The sequence below is a fragment of the Amblyraja radiata genome, chromosome 16, assembly GCF_010909765.2.
Source record: "Amblyraja radiata isolate CabotCenter1 chromosome 16, sAmbRad1.1.pri, whole genome shotgun sequence".
In the NCBI taxonomy this organism is placed as follows: Eukaryota; Metazoa; Chordata; class Chondrichthyes; order Rajiformes; family Rajidae; genus Amblyraja; species Amblyraja radiata.
In genome coordinates this window covers 31,549,794-31,576,566 of record NC_045971.1, presented here as the reverse complement: position 1 = coordinate 31,576,566, position 26,773 = coordinate 31,549,794, and the positions used below count along the sequence as shown (strand labels likewise).

The 26,773-nt window shown below is 41.8% G+C and overlaps 1 protein-coding gene across 10 annotated transcripts in view; it reads right to left on the bottom strand.

Moving 5' to 3' along the window:
• gpatch8 (G-patch domain containing 8) overlaps positions 1-26,773 on the bottom strand; it is a 154,254-nt gene that overhangs the window by 50,782 nt on the left and 76,699 nt on the right. For all 10 annotated transcript variants that reach the window (XM_033035398.1, XM_033035399.1, XM_033035405.1 and 7 more), the window contains one exon: positions 25,203-25,289. In XM_033035398.1, the coding sequence (XP_032891289.1) occupies positions 25,203-25,289 (87 nt within the window). The remainder of the gene's footprint in view (positions 1-25,202; positions 25,290-26,773) is intronic.

Sequence of the window (26,773 nt, the reverse complement as noted above, 5' to 3'; positions counted from 1 at the left end):
TTCTCACACTCAAAAATTTGCAGGTGCTGGAAGTTCAAAATAAAGCAAAAATTGTTTTAGAGGTGAGTAAAAAGAGAGGGAAACGCTCCCCGGGCATCGCTATGAACATTTCCATTGTCTATATCACTGGATGGATTTAAGAGAGAGATAGATAGAGCTCTAGGGGCTAGTGGATTCAAGGGATATGGGGAAAAGGCAGGCACGGGTTATTGATTGGGGACGATCAGCCATGATCACAATGAATGGCAGTGCTAGCTGGAAGGTCCGAATGGCCTCCTCCTGCACCTATTTTCTATGTTTCCAAGTCTCCGCTTGCCGCTTCACTGACACACACTCTCACACACACACACACACACAAGGTTTAAAGGGATATGGGCCAAATGAAGATAAATGGGACTAGTTTAGATGGGGCATCTTGATCTGCATGAACAAGTTGGGACGAAGGGCCCGTTTCCATGCTGTAAGACTATGACACATTGTAGAAAGGGTGCAATTGCTCTGGAGAGGATCCAGGGTGATTTATGAAGATGTTGGCTGAGCTGGAATTTTTTTTTCACTTTGAAGAAAGATTTGATAACTGGGATTGTATTCTCTGCAGCAACGGAGGTGAAGAAAAAACTTAGTTGAGGTGCATAATATTATGAGAATAGGACCTGTTTCGCTTAACAAATAGTGTAGGGAGGAACTGCAGATGGTGGTTTAAACTGAAGATAGGCACTAAAAACTAGAAAAACTCAGCAGGACAGGCAGCATCTCTGGGGAGAAAGAATAGGTGATGTTTCAGGTCGAGACCTTCAGACTGAAGAGGTTGAAAACCAGCCATAAAATACAATGACTGGAGATGTGTGTTATCCAAGTAAGGGCAAAAATCAGAATCATGTGTTCATCTTTATTGACGTGACATCATAATAAATATATTACAAAAAAAAGAATTTAATGGGGTGGCACGGTGGCGCAGCGGTAGAGTTGCTGCCTTGACCCAGATTGGATCCTGACTACGCGTGCTGTCTGTACTGCATTTGTACATTCTCCTTATGACCACATGGGTTTTCTCTGGATATTCCGGTTTCTCCCACATCCGAAAGAAGTGCAGGTTTGTAGGTTAATTGGCTTCTGTAAATTGTTCCAGGCATGTAAGATGGAACGGGTGTATGATAGATTGCTGGTCGGTGTGGAGTTGGTGGGCTGAAGGGTCTGTTTCCATATTACTGTTTTACATATATATCTTAATTTCATTGAACCATATACGATTGAATATTGGCATTATTTTCGTCTTGTTTCTATAGCCAAAGAGTAAGGTTGATTGGTTTAGTTGTGCGGAACAGTGATGGAAGTCCGACTTGACATGAATATAGTCATGTGCTGCACCTGATGTTCAGAGCCTGGCTCTACTGTGGAATGTAATTAGGAATGTCATTTAGCCTAACCTTATTCATACCTAATCCAATTTAAAGCATAAATGTCGCATTCAAGTGTAAGTTAAAAGACTCACTACAGTATGCACCAGATTGCACAATTTCAAGCAGAAAAATGTGAAAGCTCCCTGCCGTGGGAGGGGGGACACCCACCTCCCACACCCTTCCCCCCTAGGTCGATATGCACCCTCGCAATTTCTCACTCTCAACTCTCGCCCAATGTTGGCAGCCCTGCAAATGAGTCGAAAATTGTATTCTTCCAATGTTCTTCTCAATTAAAGCTGCTATCCTAATGTGTAAGAAGCAACTGCAGGTGCTGGTTTAAATCTAAGATAGACACAAAAAGCTGGAGTAACTCAGCGGGACAGGCAGCATCTCAGCGGAGAAAGAATGAGTGACGTTGCAGGTTGAGACCCTTCCGAAACGTCACCCATTCCTTCTCTCCAGAGATGCTGCCAGTCCCGCTGAGTTACTCCAGCTGTTTGTGTCTATCTGCTATCCTGATGATGCCATATTTCTTAATAGCCATTGTTCCACAATTCACCAAATATTCCTCCATACAAAATGCCTGGTAAAATCTATTGGTATGCAGTTCCTCCTATAAATGAACCTTTGAAAATAGTTATGCTAACTGTGAGTGATGTGGCAGTCATCACAAATATTCACTGGAGTCTTCATGCTCAATTTATATCGTACCTTAATTTTGTGAACTTTTTGCAAACTTGAAGGGAATGCGTGCCTGCAACTTTTAGAGATAAAATCATGACTATGAATCATCTCAGCTGCATATAGCTTTAGACTTAATGAACCAAATTACAGTGGGAGCTGTCATTTTAAAATTAATATGTTGTGTTTTAATGTACATCTCGGTGGAAGCATATTCTTAGCACATTAGTTGCAGGCCACTGTGACTATTGCCACAAACTGAGGTTACAAAAAAAACAACCTAAATGACTATTTTAAGGAATAATTAATTAATACAAGTCATTGTGCATTAACATTGAATTGGCACCCACTGATAACTCCTACGGATAAGGATCCTTGGCAGCCTTAATGTAGTGCCCAACAGTTAGCATAGTACAAGATTGCAGAGGAGTGCAATGAGTGCAACACTATGCTCGAACTGTCATACAATTCATACGCTAATTTTCAGTAGATGGTGTTAATGGCCAAAGATAACAGATTCACATAAATCTTTCAAACATAACCAGGTCACGTAGCACCAATGCCATTTTTTTTTTCAACGCTTATGTTTACTTCATTTACAATTCATGAGGCCCCTGTGCCTGACCCCAAGAGTCAAGACTTCCGAGAGTACATTGATTTTCAGAGCCGGACTAACAACTTTAAAACAAGCTCCAAAAAAAAAACAATTACAGGGGGCTCCAATCCACTGACAGGTTCTTAACTGACCTAATCATTAATGGTTTGGCTTCCAAGTCAGAAAGCCTACAGAACTGTTTGGCATTTGTCATGGGCAATCACTCTTCATAAATTCACAGCATGCTCTCTGCTATCATTCCAAAAGTACAGATGATCTATTTGCATTATGTTTGTGCACATACAGCATCACGTAGAGAGATGGGAAGTGGACTAGCTGTACTGGTTAAAGACAATAATGGCCATAGAAAAATAAAATGTAATAATCCAAAAGATCGACAGAATTCACATGGATTATTAAATAAAGTCTTTACCTTAATAAGGATATACTGTGGAGCAAATAACGTAAGGGATTGGGAAGAATGTAAATGCAAATCTACATGACAAGTAGTAGATAGAAAATGATAATGGAAGTTTTCAACCACATTCAAATAAACGTAGGTAGAATAAAAGGAGGAAAGGGAAAAAAAGACCTGTTAATCAATGTTTACAGCACTCCCAAAGTAAAACACTGCAAATACTAGAAATCTAATATAAAACAAAGAGCTGGAAATGTTTAAAGAAATACAAAAAGCAAAAAAGTTCAGATGCTGGAAATTTAGAGCTGGTGAAAATGCTGGAGTCCAATGCTACTTCAACGCTTTCACTCCATTCAAACCAACATGAAAGGTTGAGCTGAAATATTAACTCTCTACCTCTCCACAAGTATTGCCTGACCTGCTGAATAATAACAACCCTTTTTTTCGCGTACAAGTCTCCTTATTCTCTTTAGAGTATAATAAGCATTTTGTTTTTATTTCAGATTTCGGGGATTGTAGTTTCTTGCATTCCAATTCCGTTTAAAACAAAGGCACAAAACAAAATATTGCTGGTTCTTAAAAGGGATGCTGTACCAGAAGAGATGGAACACTACGAGCTGGAGAACAGTAGCGGTACTTCTTCAGACTGATGTGAGGGTGGGGGGGGGGGGAAGAAGAAAGGAAGAGGCGGAGACAGTGGGCTGAGGGAGAGCTGAGGAGGGGAGGAGAAAGCAGGGACTACTTGAAATTGGAGAAGTCAATGTTCATGCCACTGGGGTGTAAACTGCCCAAGGTGCTGCTCCTTCAATTTACAGTGGGCCTCACTCTGGCCATGGAGCAGGCCCAGGACAGCAAGGTCGGATTCGGAATGGGAGGGGGAGTTGAAGTGCTGAGCCACAGGTAGATTAGGTTGGTTATTGCGAACCGAGCGGTGGCGTTGGGCGAAGCGATCGCCCAGCCTACGCTTGATCTCACCAATGTAGAGCAGCTGACACCTAGAGCAGCGGATGCAATAGATGAGGTTGGAGGAGGTGCAGGTGAACCTGTGCTGCACCTGGAAAGACTGCTTGGGTCCTTGAATGGAGTCAAGGGGGGAGGTAAAGCGACAAGTGTAGCATTTCCTGCGGTTGCAAGGGAAAGTGCCAGGAGAAAGGTTGGTTTGGGTGGGAAGGGACGAATTGACCAGGGAGTTACAGTAACACAAAAGTTACTGATGCAAAAACCTCAAGTTATAAGGACGAGGTGGATTGAACGTGGCAAAAGCATGAACAGAGACATGAAAATAATGACAAAGCTTTAAAAGATATTCAACAAATTTTAAAATGATTTATTTTCTTAATTTATTTAAAAGGCAGAAACATGCAGGATAATTAAAGGGAAAATAAAAAAATTGGTTGTAATGTCTTGTACAAAGGACTTGGAGACTAATTAAAAAAAGAGAACAAAGGGAATACAAAATGCTGCAGTAACTTAAGGGCCTGTCCCACTTTCCTAATTCACGACCTTTTTTACTCATGGACATTTTTCATCATGCTAGAAAAATGCCCCGACCTACTTGATGCCACGAGTACCTACGACTAGCATCACGGCATGCTACGACCTACCTACGACCTCGTGACTACCATACTGCGAGTATGAGTCAAGGGCAAACTTTGCAGAGGTCGTGAAAGTGGGACAGGCCCTTTAGCCGGTCAGGCAGCATCTCTGTAGAACGTGTAGAGATGACGATTCAGATCGCGGCCCTTCTACAGTTTAAAAAACGTCTGAAATGCAAAGAAAATGCAAAGAAAATTACCAGCTATTTGAAAGGTTCTGGACCTGAAATATTAAACTGTTTCTTTTCCTGTAGTTGCTGCGTGACCTGCTGAATATTTTCTATTTATTCTGTTTTTATTATTTGGCATTGATGCTTTCCATGTTGCAGTTGAAACATTCCCTGAAAGCAGTGGCATGGCCCACCCATGAGTTTCAATACTTGAAATCACTTGCGTTTCTTCTATTCTGCATGGGTCAAGAACTATTTTATACAATCCATATATCCATCTTGCTATATGCATGTTACCTTCTGAATGACTGACCAAGTCACCATTCACAAACCCAAATGGGTTACAATATACTCTTCTGATTGTTAAAAGGTTCAACAATTCGACCAGTTCATTCTCATTTAATTTACAGGTTCCTTCTTTTTGTCTCATTCTAATCCTACATTTAGCTGCATTTCATGTTGTTTCCTTCTCTATTATTTGTACTAATTAATTCTCCGTGCTTTTTGTGACAGGGAGATGGCCTGCTTTGACCAATGTCCACAAGATCCCATGAGTGACATTAACATCCATCTACTATCATTGGATCGTAGTTACAGCAATTTGCAGCTTAAATACAGTGCAATGTCGATGGTAAGAATAAAAGTTTAATAATGTCATTTGGCACAAAACACCCTATTACTGCAATTTCAGGCCCATTAAATCTTGCTGTGAGATCTGTAGAAATCCCCACTGTTTACTGCACAATCCTCCTTTGTCATGCGCAGCGCTATATGCAAGATGTTATATAAATGTTTATCGCAACGCTAAGATCACCTTTCAATTGTATAAAAAACCATGAAGTAATTTCTGAAAACGAAGTCATCAATATTTTGCTTCTTTTTCAAACACCATGAATTTATTCTTACAATTTCCTGAATTTTATTCGAAATTAATTACAATACAAGAGAGACAGAAGAGATGGCAGATGCTGGAATCTCGAGTAAAAAAATAAACTTGCAAAGGAGCACAGTGCGTTAAGTAACATCTGTGGAGGGAAAGGAATTGTCAACAATGTAGGTTGAGATCCTGCATCAAGACTGAATGAAGGAGGAATGTTTAGTTTGGAGATACAGCATGGAAACAGGCCATTCTGCCCACCGAATTCATACCGACCATCGATCACCCATTCACACTAGTTCTATGATACCGCACTTTCACATCCACTCCTTATATACTAGGAGTAATTTACAGAGGGCAATTAACCTACAAACCAACACAATAGGCAATAGGTGCAGGAGTAGGCCAATCAGCCCTTCGAGCCAGCACCACCATTCAATGTGATCATGGCTGATCATCCCCAATCAGTACCCCGTTCATGCCTTCTCCTCATATTCCCTGACTCCGCTATCTTTGTCACACGTCTTTGGTATATGGGAGGAAACCAGAGCACCCAGAGGACACCTACAGGGTCACATGGAAAACATGCAAAGTGCACACCAACACTACCCGAGGAGGGGATCGAACCTGGGTCTCTGGCACTATGAGGCAGCTGTCTACAAGTTGTGCCAGTATAAAGAGAGGAAGATGAGTAAGGAAGGGCCAGTAGGTGGTAATAGATGAAAGAGGGGTGAGCAATGATGGGGCAGATGGAGCCAGAGAGGGGAAAAGGATGGGGTAGAGTTTGGAGATAAAGTTAAGCGAGTGAGAGATGAAAACATTCAATTGAAACAAAGGAGAGGTACAAGGAGCCAAGTTGAGGAAAGGGAGGGTGAGCATGTTGACAGAGACTGGAAGGCGATGAGCAAGAACAGAAAGGCATGTGTAGGAATTTGATAAATCAGGGATAATTGTAATCATTTAAAGGAGAGATGAGCAGATGGAAAGGGACAAAAATGAGTGATGAGGAGCTAGAGGGGGAGTACAGGAAAGGGAACTCAAATGATAGGACCTGTGGAGGATGAGAAGGGGGAAAGAGAGAAAACAACACAAGGATTAAGGATTAACTGAAATTGGAGAATTCGGCCCTTCAAGCCAGTATCGTCAATCAATGTGATCATGGCTGATCATCCACAATCAGTACACCGTTCCTGCCTTCTCCCCATATCCCTTGATTCTGCTAGCCCTAAGAGCTCTATCTAACTCTCTCTTGAATGCATCCAGTGAATCGAACTCCACTGCCTTCTGAAGCAGAGAATTCCACAAATTCACAACTCTCTGTGTGAAAACGTTTTTCTTCATCTCAGTACTAAATGGCCTACCCCTCATTCTTAAACTGTGGCTCCTGGTTCTGGACTCCCCCAACATCAGGAACTTGTTACCTACATCTAGGGTGTCCATTCCCTTAATAATTTTATATGTTTCCATAAGATCCCCTCTTATCCTAAATTCCAGTGTATACAAGCCCAGTCGCTCCATCCTTTCATCATATGACAGTCCCGCGGGAGTAACCTTCCTGTTCTTGCCACCAAAGTGGATAACCTCACATTTATCCACATTATACTGCATCTGCCCACCCACGCATCCTGTCCAAGTCACCCTGCATCCTCATAGCATCCTCTTCACAGTTCACACTGCCACCTAGCTTTGTGACATCTGCAAATTTGCTAATGTTACTTTTAATTCCTTCATCTAAATCATTAATGTATATCATAAATAGCTGCGGTCCCAGCACGGCGTCTTGCGGCACCCCACTAATCACTGCCTGCCATTCTGAAAGGGCCCGTTAATCCCTACTCTTTCTTTCCTGTCTGCCAACCAATTTTCTGTCCGTCAATGCCCTACCCCCAATATCATGTGCTCTAAGGTAGACAAAAATGCTGGAGAAACACAGCGGGTGCGGCAGCGTCTATAGAGTGAAGGAAATAGGCAAAGTTTCTGGCCGAAACCCTTCTTCAGACTGATGCAGGATGGGGGAACGGGAAGAAGAAAGGAAGAGGAGGAGCCAGAGGGCTGAGGGAGAGCTGAGAAGGGGAGCCCTCTGAGAAGGGAGCCCAATGGCTCCTCCTCTTCCTTTTTTCTTCCCGTTCCCCCACCCTGCATCAGTCTGAAGAAGGGTTTCAGCCGAAGCATTGCCTATTTCCTTCGCTCCATAGATGCTGCCGCACCCGCTGTGTTTCTCCAGCATTTTTGTCTACCTTCGATTTTCCAGCATCTGCAGTTCCTTCTTGAACATCATGTGCTCTAATTTTGCCTACTAATCTCCTGTGTGGGACCTTAGAAATTTTCATACTATTGGGTTGTAGCCTAGCCAAGCAGAATAAAAGGTGTGAAAGAATTACTTGAAGTTAGAGAAATCAATACTCATACCGCTGGGTTGTAAGTTGCCCAAGCGAAATATGAGGTGCTGGTCCTCCAATTTGCGTTTGGCCTCATTCTGACAATGGTGGAGGCCCAGGATAGAAAGGTCTGTATGGGAATGGGAAGGGGTGTTAAAGTGTTTGGCAACTGGGAGATCAAGTAGACCAAGACAGACTGAGCGAAGGCGATCAGCGAAACGATCGAACAATCAAACAGTCTGCGCTTGGTCTCGCCGATATCCGTGTCGGAAATGGTTCGAGTGAATTGGTGGACGTTAGTAGTGGAGGTGAGAAGATTGACAAGCTCTGAACAAGGGCAGGGAGCAGCATCAATGCATGAGTTGATGTAACAGAGAAAGGGTTGGGGAAAACGTTAGAATACGGACTGTTCCATGTAGCCAATGAAAAGACAAGCATAGTTGGGGCCCATGTGAGTGTCCATGGCTACATCTTCGATTTGTAGAAAGTGAGAGGAATTAAATAAGTTATCCAGGGTAAGAACAAGTTCTGCCAAGTAGTTAGAGTTAGCACTGGAGAACTGGTTGAAACGTTGTGGCAGGGAGAAGCATTGAGCTTTAAGACATTCTTGATGGGGGAATGGATACTGCCATTCACAGTGAAGACGAGGCAATGGAAGCCATGGGATTTGAAGCTTTCAAAATGACAGAGGGCATGGCGGGTGTCCCAGATATAGGTGGGAAGGGACTGGACAACGCGAGAATGGATAGAGTCAAGGTATGAAGAGATTTCAGTGGGCAAGATCAGGCAGAATCAGAGGGCTGACCAGGACAGCACTGTTCATGTGGACCTGGGTGTACTGTAACAGTTAGTATAAACAATAATAAAACAAGTATTTGGCTTTCACCCAATTAATTTTATTCCCTTTCATAAATATTAGAGTAAATCTACGGATTCAGCTGGCTCGTATTAATCAAGCCGTCTCTTAAATCCAAGGCTGTAAAATGAGAATAGCAAACAACCAATCCCTACAGTTAATCTTTCACGAAGTTAAGATTTCTAGATTAATAGTTTTGGTTAACTACAAATGATTGAAAGCTTTTATTTTAAGTTATATAACAATTTATCCACATGCAGCCATATAATGTCAAGTTTTGCTATTTTCCAGCATGAGCTAATTTTCAAGAACTCAGCTTTGAATCAACCTGCTTAAAGAAAGGTCAGGTTCCATAATACCGTAATGACCGCATTATTCCCCCAACAGTAATAGTCGGTACAAACTATCAAAAACAATTGGCTTTCACCCAATTAATTTATTTCCCTTTAACGAAAATTGAATTACACCTATTAATAGGATTGATTCCCGTTGATCAGTTACTTAAGTCCGAGTGGTATTCGCACCTTATCAGTTGGCATTGCAAAAATAATCATGAAAATTACATCATTTTTGAAAAACCTAAGAATTCATTTGATTAGAGAATAGATAGCACCACCTATTGGTAAATTTAAATCTACACAAGGTAGGCTTTTGTTAAATAAAGTAGCGTTATTTTATTAATCTCAAACTATCTTTTTATACAAAGAACAGGAGAGCGCAGAGCACAAGGACACACTCGTAACAGACAATAATTTCAGCAGAACTTTCAAACAGGTCTATAATTTCCCATCAAATAGTTTCATACGATACTTCATATTGAGCCTGGATTTCAAAACGTAATGGGAGAATAATAATTTCAGCAACTTTTGAGAGCAGCACACTTTGCATTCCCATTTGACGCAAGCAATGTAATTAAATTCCAATCAAAAATATTACTTAAACAATGGAATTGAAAGAGTTTCAGCAACATGGACAAAAGCAGTGAAGTGACTCCACTTAAGGGACAGGCACATGATAAACACCTGTATTGCAAACTGAATCACATAATGGAAGGTGTGCAGAGAAGAATTACGAGAATGATGCCAAGGCTTGAGGACCAGAGCTATTGGGGAAAGTTTGGGCAGGTTATGAATTTATTCCTTGCAGCCCAGGAGGGTGACAGGTGATCTTATAGAGGTGTATAAAATCATGAGGGGAATAGAAAGGTTGAACGCAGTCTTCCACCCCGAGTAATCAGGAACCAGAGAATATAGGTTTAAGGTAAGAGAAAGGTTTAATATGAACTCAAGGAGAAACTTTTTCCCACACAGGGTGGTGGGTATATGGAAAGAGCTACCAGAAGAGGTAGTTGAGGCAGGTACTATAACGGCATTTAAAAGATACTTGGACAGATACATATGTGGGGCATCTTAGTCTGCATTGATAGTGGGCCGAAGGGCCTGTTTCTATGCTACGTATGACTGAATCAATGACTCTGCAGTGCATCCAGTGATCAATGTTAAGATGACTGGACTTTTCACATATAGGAATGCCTTGACTGATGAATGTCCTATTTAGACATTTTCACTATGGATGCTTAAGGTATACACCGTTGATTTATTAGCAATTGAAATCATAGGAAATTCAAACGCAAAGTCAGTGAAGACTGAAAAGGTGTGGGAAGGCTGCAGGAGAAACATGAACGTAGCAAGAGACAAGTCTGTGATTCAAACACGAGTCTCCCAGCCCGCCAATGAATCTGTGGTGGAGATCAGTCTCAACTTCGTGGTCTCTGTTCTGCTCCACTGGATGGCACAGCAGTTAGAGCTGCTGCCTCACAGCTCCAGCGACCTGGGCTCTATCTGACCTTGTACATTCTGTGTGTGACTATGTAGGTTTCACCGAGATGTTTCGGTTCTGGGTCCTCTCATGTGCCACATTGCGCTGATCGGTAGATTAAAGTTCACCCTGTTTGGGTGGGTGGTAGGAGCTTGACGCAAGGGGGGATTGATGAGGAAAAATGGCAATGGTATTGATGGATATTTGATAATTGGCACAGTGGGCAAAAGGGGTTGTTTCTTTGTCAGATAACTATGGTCACTCAATAACTTCATGGTTAATGTGGTCTAAGTTTCAACTTCATTTTCCTGTCTATTCTTTACAACATTAAATTATCCGCAAATCCAATCAGTCTTAAATACATTCAGCTCATATAGGTACAGAATACATTCAATTCATGATCCTCAAAATCCCCTTCTCTCTGAAATACAACAAACCTGCCAGAAATGAAGAACTCCTATATGTAAACCATTATTTCACTTTCATAAAATCTTATTGATTCTACCTCACTGTATTATGATTTGCCAAATATCATGTTGGTACTTCCAATAATGTATTCCTATATCCTCCAAATGACAAATGTTAATTAATTTTTGCTTTCTCTTCTTTTAAAGGTACATTAACAATGTGCTAATCCACTGGGATATTTCCAGAATCTCAGAAGCTTTAAGATTACATCTATTAGGTCTCTCAACTTTGTAACGAGATGCAAGGTATCAGGTGCAGAGAACTTGTCAGTCTTTAATTCCATTAATTTGTTTTGTACTTTTTCCTCTGATGGTTTTAATTTCCCCCTTAATCCTTTACAGTTATTAAATGCTTTTAGTGTTAAATAAATGTTTGCTCATGGTCTCAGCCATTTACTTTTCCTAATTGGTTAGATCATACTGGGCCCAGCCTGCACCTTGCATACAAACCTTAGCTGACCTGGGTGGCACTCGTGTGGCTACTAATATCCTCCGGGGATTCTAGTCATGGTCCTTCCTTTAAGTGGTGTGGTCCATGCACAGTGACTTGGCTGCAGACAGCGGAAACGATAACCCTGCCCACAAACTGTCCATTCCTATTCGGTTAAAAATCCTCTTTCAACTATTTGTTTTCAATCGTTGAAAAGCAACTAAAAATAAAATTGCAGATAACACTCATTTAAAATCATGTCAAAAATGTAAACTCTGAAAATATTAATAAAATAGAGGAAAAAGTAACATATACCATCACTACATTTTAGTGAAGATTAGTGACTGTATTTAAATGAAACCTGACTGCCTGTAGCAGCTATAGTTGGTGTAAAGCTGGGTAGCCAGATACAAAGTGTGCCTGGTCCCTCCGCTCAGTGCTTTACAGGACACCTCTAAACCCAATCGCGAATCCAGTAGCTGGGTGAGGCACCAGAAGCACCTGCGCTTCCAACCCATTTCATATTTATCCACAAGAGTACCCAGACATGGCAATCTGGATAGCACATTTAGGATTAACAAACTCATCAGGAAGGCTGGCTCCATCCTGTGGGCAGAGTTGGATTCATGGGAGGGGGTCTTGGAGTGGAGGATGCTCCTCAAATTGTAGAGCATCTTGGACAATACAACTCACCCCCTCCATGACACACTATTCAACCTGAGGAGCACCTTCAGCAACAGACTGGTTCCACCAAGATGCAGTACAGAACGCCACAGGAGATCCTTCTTCCCGGTGGCTATCAAACTGTACAACTCCTCCCCCTTCTGTCGTGGGATAGACTGACACCCTCCCCCCCAAATCTTTGCACATCCCCAATCCTTACCACTCGTCACTTTAATTTCATGTTTCATGTATTTTGTGCTTTATGACTGTTGGCAGATCAATATCCCTCCTGGGATAAATAGAGTTCTATCGTAACACAGCGCATCGTGCTACATTTCTTGCTGGCATACTCTGCCATCTATTTTGTACGTCTAATTTATTTTAGCTATCTTTTAATGGCTTTAGACTTTTTCCAGCCTATCATTATGCAACACCATCGATACGATTTCCTTTCGATACCATTGTAAACAAAACAAGGTAAGTTTAGTTTAGAGATACCGCGTGGAAACAGGCCCGACGACCTGCCGAGTTGGCCGACTAGCGATTCCCCACACACTAACACGTTCCTACACACACTAGGGACAATTTACAATTACACCAAGCCAATTTGCCTACAAACCTGTACGTTTTGGAGTTTGGGAGGAAACCGGAGATCCCGGAGAAAACCCACAGGTCATGGGGAGAACGTACAAATTCCATACATACAAGCTTTACCATCATCTTACCTTTCAAAAATCCAAAATTTTCTCCACTATCCACCTTAGTAATCGACTAATTTTAAGACATGATTGAGATCCAAGTTTCCCAGAGTCCAACTGAATGTATAATTGTGTGTGTTTTCAATAATCTTCCCGAGAAAACTATTGAATAATCCCTTCTAATGATGTGACAATATCCAAAGCAATTACTCTATGAATTAATAAATAATTCCCCCTCAAATACGATTTCAAACTCCTTCCTCTCACCTTAAACCAGAGCCCTCTTGATATTGATACCACTGCCCTGAGGAAAACGATTTTGACGAACTAACCCACCTTATAACTTTATATGTGACCCAAGCAGTCGTTCCAGGTGCGACAAAGGTTCACCTGTATCTCCTCCAACCTCATCTACTGCATCCGCTGCTCTAGATGTCAGCTGATTTACATCGGCGAGACTAAGCGGAGGTTGGGCGATCGTTTCGCCGAACACCTCCGCTCAGTCCGCAATAACCAACCTGACCTCCCGGTGGCTCAGCACTTCAACTCCCCCTCCCATTCCCAATCCGACCTCTCTGTCCTGGGTCTCCTCCATTGCCAGAGTGAGCAACAGCGGAAATTGGAGGAACAGCACCTCATATTCCGTCTGGGGACCTTGCGTCCGGATGGCATTAACATTGAATTCTCCCAATTTTGCTAGTCCTTGCTGTCTCCTCCCCTTCCTCAACCCTCTAGCTGTCTCCTCCCACCCTCCCATCCGCCCGCCCTCGGGCTCCTCCTCCTCCATCTCCCCCCCCCACCCCCCATCAGTCTGAAGAAGGGTTTCGGCCCGAAACGTCGCCTATTTCCTTCGCTCCATAGATGCTGCTGCACCCGCTGAGTTTCTCCAGCAATTTTGTGTACCTTATAACTTTATATACCTGGTTCAGGTCACCCCTTAGCTTCCTTCACTCAAGCGAAAACAAGCCCAGCCTATCACTCCTCATTACTGAAATCCTCAAATCTAAGCAACTCCTTGGTGAGTCTCCTATGCACTCTCTCCAGCATAACTACATCCTTCCTATACTATGGCACTCAAAACTACTCACAATACACCAAGTGCAGTCTAACTAGTGTTAAGCTGCAACAAAATGTTCCAAATTTTATCCTCAGCTGCGTCCTATGAAGAGAAAAATGCCATATATAGTCTAGATCATAAAGCTCCGAACGCAAATTTTCACTTTTATGCTGACGACACAGTGATATATTGCTCTGCGTCTACCCCAAATCAGGCTCTCTGTCAGCTCCAAACTGCTTTTAACACTGTGCAACGTAACCTGTGTGATTTAAAACTCGTTTTAAATGCTGACAAGACAAAGCTCATGCTGTTCACTAAAGCTAAATCAAAGCCCTCGGACCTCCCTCCTATCACCACTATGCAGGGCTCTGTGGTTGAATCTGTGTCTCAATATAAATATCTGGGAATTATAATTGACGATTCTCTCTCTTTTAAACCTCATATCCAGCAATTTGTGAAAAAACTAAAGATAAAATTAGGTTTTTACTTTAGAAACAAATCTTGTTTCTCTTTTGAAGCCAAAAAAAGACGTTGCTGCAACGTTTATGTCTGTGTTGGACTATGGTGATGTTTTATATATGAATGCATCTTCAAAATGCCTACAGTCTTTGGACACGGTCTACCACGGAGCACTGAGATTTGTTACTCATTTTAAAACCCTCACGCACCACTGCACTTTGTATGCTCAAGTTGGATGGTTTGCCCTGTCCACCCGCAGACTCCATCATTGGCATATCCTTATTTATAAGACTATCCTCGGTGTTCTTCCTTCATACCTGCAGAAGTATGTAATTCGAAAAAGCACAGGAACTTATCAGCTCCGCTCTGAGGACTTGTTCTTACTAACTGTACCTAAAGTCCGTACTGAACTGGGGAAAAGGGCATTTAGTTATGCTGCTCCCTTCGCATGGAACCAGCTGCAGAATGAACTGAAACTTAAGGAGCTGGTTTCTATAAACAGATTTAAATCCCTTCTTAATGATGTTGAAGTGGGCTCTTCTGTCTGTACATGCTTTGTTTGATGATGTTCTGACTGTGACTCTATTTATAAGTTCTCTGTTGTTTTTAAATTATTGTCTGTAACTGTGGAACTGTGCTGCTACCTGTCTTGGCCAGGACTCTCTTGTAAAAGAGATTTTTAATCTCAATGAGACTTCTCCTGGTTAAATAAAGGTTAAATAAAATAATAAAATAAAAAATATACCTGCGTCACCATGTTATCTGAACTTGAAGCCCCAGCTTCGTATGTTCATCAGCACTGCTTAGTGCCTTCCATTGTGTATATGGGTGTGGATGTATATATTACTAGACTAAGTGGGACCCAGTGGGTCCCATGTTCACACGGGAGGGCTGGTCCCCCAATGCAATATTCCACCTCTCCACCAATTCCAATATTGGTGGCCAGTGGGGTGGGGGGGGGGGGGCTTTCTGGAGCGCTAGTATGGGTGTTGTGGGCTGAATGGATTCTTGGGGTGGCAGCTCAGTCACTCAAGCCTGATGTGCTGGCAGCTCACTCATGGCTGGTGGGCTGGCAGTTGACTCACGGCTATTCCTTGAAATTCTTTTTCAAGCAGGGTGCAAGGCCACCAAATTCAAATGCAGTTACCTATCATTTCAAGCAGGGTGCAAGACCACAAAATTCAAGTGCAGTTTCTTACCATTTCAAGCAGGGTGCAATGCCACCAAATTCAAGTGCAGTTTCATACCACTTCAAGCAGGGTGCAAGGCACCAAATTCAGGTGCAGTTTCCTACCACTTCAAGCAGGGTGCAAGGCCACCGAATTTGTGCAGTTTTCAACCACTTCAAGCAGGGTGCAAGGTCACCGAATTCAAGTGCAGTTTCATACCACTTCAAGCAGAGTGCAAGCCCAACAAATTCAAGTGCCATTTCATACCACTTCAAGTAGTGTGCAAGGCCACCAAACTCGTGCAGTTTCCTACCACTTCAAGCAGGGTGCAGGGCCACCAAACTCAAGTGTAGTTTCCTACCACTTCAAGCAGGGTGCAGGGCCACCAAACTCAAGTGCAGTTTCATGCCACTAAGCAGGGTGCAAGGCCACCAAATTCAAGTGCAGTTTCATGCCACTTCAAGCAGGGTGCAAGGCCACCAAATTCAAGTGCAGTTTCATGCCAGTTCAAGCAGGGTGCAAGGCCACCAAATTCAAACGCAGCTTCATACCATTTCATGCAGGGTGCAAGGCCACCACAATCAAATGCTGTTTCATATGGGACGACAGATGGCACAATGGGCTAAGTGTTCGGCTGGCGACCGGAAGGTAGCCGGTTCGAATCCCGCTTGGAGTGCATACTGTCGTTGTGTCCTTGGGCAAGACACTTCACCCACCTTTGCCTGTGTGTGAATGTGTGTGAGTGATTGGTGGTGGTCGCAGGGGCCGTAGGCGCAGAATGGCAGCCACGCTTAGGTCAGTCTGCCCCAGGGCAGCTGTGGCTACAGAAGTAGCTTACCACCACCGAGTGTGACTGAGGAGTGAATGAATAATGCGATGTAAAGCGCCTTGAGTATTAGAAAGGCGCTATATAAATCCCATCCATTATTATTATTATTATAACATTTCAAGCAGGGTGAAACCACCATAAACCACCACATAAACCATTCAGTAGACATTCAGTGTGTTCAGTTGATTCACAGCTCAGACAGAGTCGTGGCGTCTCCCTCCCCCATCTTGCAGGGATGGAGCCACACCCACACTTCTGGGTTTTATAATCCCTACCCCCCTCCCACTGGAAGGGCCGTGGCTTTCATGGCGTGATTGACAGGAGAGAGGTTCTCAACATTTTTTAAACACTAATAACACTTTTATTTTTCATAGATGGGAAGAATCCTCTGCACCTGATGAGCGGAAGGGGACTGAGAAAGATGGCTAAAAATGGTAGCGTTTTATCTAACATCAATATACAGTGCAAACAGGAAGTTGTCAAGTTCAGACTTTTAATGCTGTGCTTTATTTCAAACCAACCACCATTTGCTGTGCTTTATTTCAAACCAACCACCACCAACCATTTGCTGTGCTTTATTTCAAACCAACCACATTTTCATTTTCATACCACACTCAAGGTCAGTAAAACCACACTCACAGTTTAGTAGACATGTGTTCAGTGTTATTCACAGCTCAGACTGAGAGACGTGACCCTCTCACTCCCCCATCTTGCAGAGACTGACTGAGGCACTCAACACTTCCGGGTTTTATAGTCCTTCAGGAAGGGGCGTGGCCTTCAGGAGAGAGAATCTCAACATTTTTTAAACACTAATAACTCTTTTATTTTTTATTGATTGGAAAAATCCTCTTGTCCTGCACAGCAGAAGGGGAGTCTGAGTAAGATGGCCAAAATCACAGCCGTAAGTGACAGCCTTTTTTCTAAAATCAATATACAGAACAACAGGAAGTGGTCAAGATCAGACTTTTAGCAATATAGATATACATACGCACGTACTTGACTTCCAAAAATGCATTATAATATTCCTTAATATTACACTCTTTGAATAAAAATGCAAAATTATTCACTACCAACCTCAATTAACATTGCAGAAAGAATCTTCAAGGATTTAATGACATTTCGATGAATGTAATTTTTCGTTGTAGCAGCAACACAATGTTGCGATGCTATCTCGATTAAATACCCTGTTACTTTTCTTGCATTAAATGTCCAGTCAAAATTCAACCAGGTACAATTTGTACAAAAACTTCATTATATCTCAATCTTGAAGGTGCCTACATTCAAAATTTACTCAATCGTAACCACCCGAAACATGAAAATTGACATACAAATGATATTTGAAGATACAGCAATATAAAATATTTGGCAAACTAGCAGAAAGTGTTTTGCAATATCTGGCAAAAACAGTACATTGATATACATCTGATGTTCTGTCAAGTGGTGATTCATGATAGTTAAACTTCCGACGTATACAATTGAAAGGATGAATTGATGAGACAAAACAGAAAACAGATTTCAATTTAACTATGCATTCATCCAGCTACAATATGTAATGAACAGAATTAATAAGTCAGTATGTCCCTTCATTAATGATATCTGTCTTAAGCAGTTTAGACATCCCAATAATTAAAACAGCCCAATAACTAAAACAGTTCTGACATCCTGGTGAAGCAATTAGCTTTATTGTAATCAAACGGAGTATTTTGAGAGTGGTAGTTTTGTTAAATTAGTGACCTATTGAGTGTAGTTATAGACAAAATGTACTTTATAAATCTCAGCCACAATATTGAGTAGATTAGGCTATGTACAGCGACAGCTAACTCCCATTGGGCCATTTTTAATTTTAAACCCGCTATCAAGAATGTTGGTGTTGTCACTATCTTTGTTTTTTTCACACCACATTTCCTATCTATTCTATCTTTTTTTCAAAATACCACAACACATTTTGGATTGTTGTAAACAATGTTTAATATAGGCTTTACTTTCTACCCAGACCATAACATCTTAATCAAATCACTGACCCCTAGTGGTCTTCTTGTTTGTTATCCTCGACATCTCCCTGAACATCTATCAATAAATGCAATTTGTAATTCCAAATGGAAGCAAATGTTTGATGTTCCAAACACATCATATTAGTTTAAATTGAAGTTACTTAGCCTGTGGATGTTAAACTGGGTTCTTCTGTCAATCTAAAGTCAACTTGACTCAAACACTTGTTGCTGTTAAAATCAATTCTTTATTCAGCTGAGACTAGTCTCTTGAACCTTCCAACACAGAGCTGATGCTCTGGGGCAGGTCCAGAGAGGAGTAACTTTGATACAAACTCATGGCATTTATATAGGTATTAGACATTTCAGATACAGAGGGTATGACAAGCTAGTAACCAATCATCTGAGTCCTTCTGGTGATTTACAACATCAGTCACATGATCCCCCTTCCCTGGCCTCTTTACAACCTTCGTTTGCCTGTGGTATAACTATATAACTTTGCTTATTTTATTTCAACACAGCAAAACCTCAGTAGGCTCTTATCAAAGACCACTCCTCAAAATATAAGATACATACAATGATCACACAAGTCATACACACTTCCCATACCAAGAAGAAAGATATTTCTATAAATGTCAACAATTTCTATAAGTCTAAAGTGCACCTTTCTACTAAGACAATACATTTCATAATTTGTTTTACTACAATTTCACAGTTTGAAATACTTTTACCTATGTCTTTAAACCATTAATTATATAAGTTTGCTGAATTACAGCTTCTAAGTTCAAAACGCACATCTCCCATCCAAGGATACATGGGTCGTAAATCTGTCAATTTACTTAATTAGTGTTTGGTTCCAGGATACAGCTTCATTCACTTAACTTACATACTTCATACAGCTTAACTTACGGCCTCCCCTTCTCCTGCTATCTCTGGGAGCTGTATTTCCAATCTCTCTACGAGGCCTTTTACAAATATTACAAATTATCTTCTTCTCCAACTACTCCCCTTCACATACATCCTAATTCAACATAGCCAAGGCTAACTACAGGGCCTATTATCTCAAACTCAGCATAAACCTCACAGCTCAAGAATGTCCACAAAGAAAAGAACAACTGCCCTCTGGACTAAGAAGAGGCCCCTTTTCAGTTATCCATTTTCCAACACAATAATACCAAATACAATTTCCTCCAGTGCTATAATTGCCTCAGCAAAAAACCTAAGCTAAGCAGGTTCAGGTTCAGACCTCCATGTTTTGATTCATCTTTGCCTGTTTGTGTGTGTCTGTTTGCACTTTATTTCGCTATGAAAACCCTAAGCTTTTCCCCTGCAAACTACCTAGCTTATATAAATATCACTATCCAAGCGGTTCTATTTATATAATATTTCCTCATGGAAATCCTAACCCATTTTAAGGCAAATAATTTCAGTTATTCTTAAATTCCAGACTTGGTTTACACAAGATCCAGATTGCTATCATGCATGAACTTCAAAGTGACGTAAACTCTATTGTCCTCCAATGCTGTACTGCTCTGTTCTTTATATCTCAGGGTCTGAAGAAGGGTCTTGACACGAAACGTCATCCATTCCTTCTCTCCAGATGCTGTCTGTTCCACTGAGTCACTCCAGCTATTTGTGTCTATCTCAGGGCATTTTCCAAGTTCCATAACATACATGCATGTAGCTGACAAAAGTGATGCTCAAAGCTTTCAAGTTCAAAACAAAAGCATAGGTCACACCTACAGCAGTAGAAACGCACAAATACTGGTCACATACCAGGTATCATTGTTATTTTACTCTTTTGCCCTTCCCAAGGTCTCCAAACACAGTAGGATACAATTTCATTAATTATCCTCTGGCATTTTGTTCATTCTATCGGAGGAGCATAGGTGAGTGCAGAAGGCTCCCATCACCATCGGGAGTAAATAGATCTTTGGCACTTTGGACTTTTAACATCTAGTCCTGTGTATTTGTAAACATTAGCCAAGCCTCAACAGTAACTGAACATTGCAGATTTTCCCACCCCCCCCCCCCTACCCCGCCCTCCCTCTCTACCCCCCCCCCCTCTCCCCCTCGCTCTACCCTCAAATTCAGATTCACATTTATTGTCACATGCACCAATTAAGGTACAATGATATTTGAGTTACCATGCAGCCATACAATTAAAATAACACAATACAATTAAAATGAAGGATGGAACTTAACATAAACATCCACCACAGTGATCACTGTGATGGAAGGCAATAAAGTTCAGTCAGACTTCCTCCTTTTGATCACCAGTGTTTGGGGCCTTGTCCCTCCGCAGTCGCCGCTACGGACGGCCCGATGTGCAAGCCCTCCTGCCGGGATGATCGAAGCTCCGACTCCTCTCTATCCTCCTCACCCTTGCCCTCTCTACCCCCATCCCTCTCTATCCCCCTCCCCCTCCCTCCCCTCTCTACCCCCCTCACCCACTCCCTCTACCCCCTCCCTCTCTACCCTCTCCCTCTCTAAGTGGATAGGGCGGGGCTGGGGAGAAAAGGAGCAAATGAAAGCGAAATTAAAGAAATCAACGTTCAAATCCTGGATTGTAAGTTGCCCAAGAGAAATAAAAGGTGCTGTTCCTCCAATTTGCGGTTGGCCTCACACTGACAGTGGAGCAGGCCAGGGACAAAAAGGTGTGTTTTGGAATGGGAAAGGGACTTAATTCATTGACCTGATCCATTATAATACATTTGACATCAACAATACATTTGTAAAGGTCCCAGAACCTGACTGCTATTAGACAAAGCTCCCAGGTTTAATATATTTAGATGAACAGTCTGCAGACATCAATTTGGATTTGTGTCATGATTATAAAACAAACAATGGAAAATAAGTTTGAAGAGAACCATAGACCAGTTTCCAGAATGTAAATGGAAGCAAGCAGATGGGGGACTGATCTCTTATACCACAAACCTTGCAGCACCTTTGACGCTGAGGATTCCAAGTGCCCTATCATCACTTTGTGCCAAAGCCACTAATTTACTACAACATTTCAACATTGGATATTTTCCAAATTGGAATTCTCAGATTTAGTCCACTGGCCAATGTTCCTGATCAGTAAACCATGTGCTTGATAGTGCAGGAAACCAGAGAGAGGTGTTCAAATCCCTCTAAGGCATCTGTGGGATTTAAATCCAACTACCTAAATAAAACTGAAGATGGGTCTTGATCCAAAATGTCATTGATCCACGTCTTCCAGAGATGCCGTCTGACCCACTGAGTTGCAACACCTTGTCTTTTTTGGTAAACCAGCATCTGCAGTTACTTCTGTCTCTCTCTTAATTAAAGATGAGTTAGTATTAATTATAATATAATATCAAGAGGAAGGGGGGGTTAGTGTGTGTGTGTGTGTGTGTGTGTGTGTGTGTGTGTGTGTGTGTGTGTGTGTGTGTGTGTGTGTGTGTGTGTGTGTGTGTGTGTGGGGGGGGGGGGGGGTGGTGGTTGGTGTGTGTGTTTGATGCCACAGGCTGTCCGTCCCCCCCCCCCCCCCCCCCCCCCCGCAACCATGCGTTGAGGGGACAAGACCCAACGGGTCACACTTGGTCTCGTGTCCTTCTAAATCTCTTCCTCCTTACCCTGAATCTACGGCCCCCGGTTTTATCCATCTGTACTCTGCGAACACCCCGCAATATTATATACCTTAATCACATTCCATCTCAACGCCCTCTGCTCAAGAAAGAACAGATCTAGATTCTCCAGTGTCTCGTCATATGGTCTTCATAAGTGATAGGAGTAAAATTAGGCCATTCAGCCCATCAAGTCTACTCTGCCATCCAATCATGGCTGATCCATCTCTCCCTCTTAACCCCATTCTCCTGCCTTCTCCCATAACCTCTGACACCCGTACTAATCAAGAATCTATCTAAGGTACACAAAAAAGCTGGAGAAACTCAGCGGGTGCAGCAGCATCTATGGAGCGAAGGAAATAGGCAACGGTTCGGGCCGAAACCCTTCTTCAGAATCTATCTATCTCTGCCTTAAAAACATCCACTGACAGCCTCCACAGCCTTCTGTGGCAAAGAATTCCACAGGTTCACCACCCTCTGACAAAATAAATTTATCCTCGTCTCCTTCCTAAAAGAACGTCCATTTTAATTCTATGACCTCTAGTCGTAGACTCTCCCACTCATGAAAACATCCTCTCCATATCCACTCTAACCAAAGTCATGACTGAATGGCTCCATCCTGTTGAATCCAATACCCTCTCCAGCTTTATCACATTTTTTGTATACCTCGATGACCAGAACTGCACAACAGTCGACCTAACGTTAACGGGGGTGTTGTATTCCTAGTATATCGTGATTTTCCATAATGCAAAACAGCATAATCTGTGCAAGCATGAAGAAATGTAAATTGATTCAAATTGTATTTACTTATTTTTCACACAATTTCCATGACAGCTCATTTTATTCCCGTTCTCAAATGCTTGGTTAGTGCTTGTGCATTCTGTATTGGTGCAGTCCCATTACCTGCAGCGCCTTACCGTGGGAGTCCTATTCCTATACTCATGCTGATAGCACCAGAAGTGATCTGGAGATCATAACCCTTTGGTAGGTCCAACACTCTTTTAATGATATGTCTTTTCACACTATTTCCAGATTGAGTCATTATTATACTGTAATATGAGCAGCGGCTCTGATAACTTGGAGCAAGGTGAAGGGAAAAAGATTTAATAGGAATCTGAGGGGTAACTATTTCACACAAAGGGTGGAGGGCGTATGGAACAAGCTGCCAGAGGAGGTAGTTGAGGCTGGGACTATGCCAACCTTTAAGAAACAGTTAGGCAGGTGCAAGCATAGGACAAGTTTGGAGGGATATGTGACCAAGCACAGGCAGGTGGGACGAGTGTAGCTGGGACACGTTGGCCGCTGTGGGCAAGTTGGGCCTGTTTCCACACTGTATCACTCTATGACTCGATGGCAGGACAATAAATTTGCCACTAAGCTAATGCAACTATTCACCAATACTCAGTCAATTTCATAAATGCACCGTTACTGATTCTTTGATTTTCTTTCTGCGGTTTCTAATGTTGCTTACGAGTATGATCAATTCAAGCTGGACAACAATCACAAACAGGTTTACTCTTCCCTCCAATAAACTAAACACATGGAACCAAACCCAATTGAAGCAATCCCAATATCTCAATTCCTGATGTGATCAGAAAACCTGGGAAGACTGTTCAGGGGTGAAATACAAATACTTTCCAAAGCCACAATTTGGAATCATTAGGACAATGGAAGTAGGTACAAAGGACTAGCACCCTCCAAGCACCCATTCCAGTTACACACCAATCCTTTACATAGATCATTACCATTGTTCTGCTAGCATTGAGACAAAGGCTTGCATACCACCGGGTGGCGCCAGCAACGGCTGCCTCGCCAACAGTCTGTTTTGTCCTTTTCCTTCATTGTTGTTTTTAGTATGTGTTAAATGTATGTTTTAGTGTTCTTTAGCTTATTTTATGTGGGGGCGTGGGGGGAAACTTTATTTTAATCTTACCTCGACGGAGATGCATTTTTTTTCCGTATCGTATCTCCATCCATACTGCGGCCTAACATCGACGAACTGGCGGCTTTTGTCGGGGACCGACTTCGGGAGCTCCAACCGCGGGAGCCTGCGGACTTCCCATTGCGGAGCTGGCGATCCCTTTGCCAGGGATCGACCTCGGTACTCCAACCGCGGGAGGCTGCAGACTTTAACATCGCAGAGCTCACGGTCCCTGGTTAGGGACCGACTGCTGGAGCTCCAGGCCGCAGGAGCTTCAATCGCCCCAACGCTGGAGCTTCGATCGCCCCGACCGGATGGTTCGATCGCCAGCTGCGGGAGCTTCAATCGTCCCGACGAAATTGATTGAGAATAAAGAGGGAAGAAGATTAGACTTTATTTGCTTTCCATCACAGTGAGGAATGTGGGGAATCCGCTGTGGTGGATGTTTATGTTAACTTATGTAGTTGGTTGTCTTGTTGCTTTTTTTTAAGTATGTCTGTATGATAATCGAGTTTCACTGTACCTTAGTTGGTACATGTGACAATAAACTGACCTTGAAACCTTGAAATACTGGATTTCTATACCTCACAGCAACTGTTCAAAAGACAATCAAGAACAAGGTATAAATCTTAGTATAACTAACGAAGCCCATGATCCAATAACTGTGCATATGGACTATAAAACCTCTAACAATTAATCTTGAAAGAAATTTATTTTAATACTGTTCAACTTTAGGGATCCCCGCCTCATTAAAGGGTCTGTCCAGCCGTCAAAATATAAAATATATTAGTTCTAACTTTATAAGCAGGCTTAAAAATCTTTTGTGTATAAACCCAATACAATAGCATTTTGACATTAGCCAACTCCTGCTAATTTGGTAAAAGTCTAATCATAAAAAAAACTATAATATGTAGCATTTCCTGCAGTTAGTGAAATTAAAAACACATTCACAAAATAGACATATAAGAGGATCAGTCATGGCAAGTTACTGCTGTAATATTAGGGGACTTTTGTAAATTCCAGGTTTGCTTGATATATTAAGATTTATGCCTCATTGTAGCCAGTACACATAATGGCAATTCATTTTAAACTAAGATTAATGGGCAAGCTACAGTATTCACACCTCAAAACATCGGTCATTACCTTATACTTTTGCCTGAGTTCTTCAGTATCTTGTTTCTCCACTTCCATGACACGGCGCCGCTCTGTTGCATCATCTGCGTAATCAAGCTACAATAAAAGAAAAAGTTCTCACAAAATGTGTATCGTTGAATGAAGTGGGAAACAAAAATAACGCAAAACAAATATTAATACATGCTTTGACTCGATCCTTTGCGACAGGTTCTTCATGGATGGAGTCATCACTGACAAAGCCGGCTTTGTGCATCCATCCTAATCTAACGTAGATAGTCAATATACTATTAGGTATAGAATTTGTAGAAAGGAACTGCAGGTGCTGGTTTATGCCCAAGATAGACACAAAGCGGGTCAGGCAGCATCTCTGGAGAAAAAGGATGGGTGACTTTTCAGGTCGGGACCCTTCTTCAGACTGAAGTTACTAGTTTCTGAAGTTATGTAGCAAGTTTCAGTGACAATATGAAAGTATGTATTTCTCAATCAAAATGGTATATAACTGGGAGAGGAACCCGAGGTTGGGGATTCAAAATGCTTACCAATATTAACCTATTAACAGGTCAAAACATTGGTAGGTATATAAACTGCTACAGAGTATACTGTAGATGGCACACATTACAGTCATGAAGATGGAGAGAATGACTATTATTCAGAAGCAATTTAAGTTGAATTAGACCAAATGTTGCATGTACAAATGGCATAAACAAATCACTAATCCCTTTATTAAAAAACTTTTTGCAGGTATTTTCCAAGAAAGGAAATAGCGAGAGCATCACTACCCAACTCCCAGAGCAAGATGGTGGAGTAATTGAGGTGAACAACAGCAAAACTCATGTTTAGTGTTTACCATCCCATGTTCTAAGCACTTTTGCTAAATCCTGTTAAAAATTGAAAAGGATAAATTTGAAAAACAAACTATTTCAGGACTTGAAGCTATTACTTGTTTATCAGACAATCAACTGCATAAACCACTTATTTTCGCTCATGATAACCCATCTCAACCTCATACATGCTAAACTTAGATGTGCAGATCGTACCACAAGGTCGAGGGGGAGGTCTCTGACAAATCTAATAACATTCATAAAGGTTCATGCAAACTGACTGGCACCAAAATGGTATGTATGCAATTAATGTACATTTTAATAAATGAACTTGCATATGCGACAAAGCAGTAAGAGAATCTTAAAATAATCAATTATTAACATTGTTGCAGTTGCACATAACAGGGTACCAAAAATGCAGGCAATATTTCTGGATGAAGAGTCAAAATCATTTTACAGTAGGATAGATAATGAAAGAGAGAAAACTGTTGGGAGATGGATTGCAAAGAAAAAAGTTGGGTTCACATGTAAGATCTTCAGTGTGCAGGAAACGATGTCTGTCAGGACAGAGGGACCTTGGTATGCCAATTCAGAAAAAGGGCATGGAGTCTGAACAGTATCTCCACTGTGACATATATGTAATGTAATATGTAATGTAAATGCCAGTGCCCCTTGAGACCAAAAGCAGAAGCTGGCAAATGTACCTGTGCCTCGTGACTGAGGTCAAGTGACCTTCTAGAAGTTTAAGTAATTGCAGAT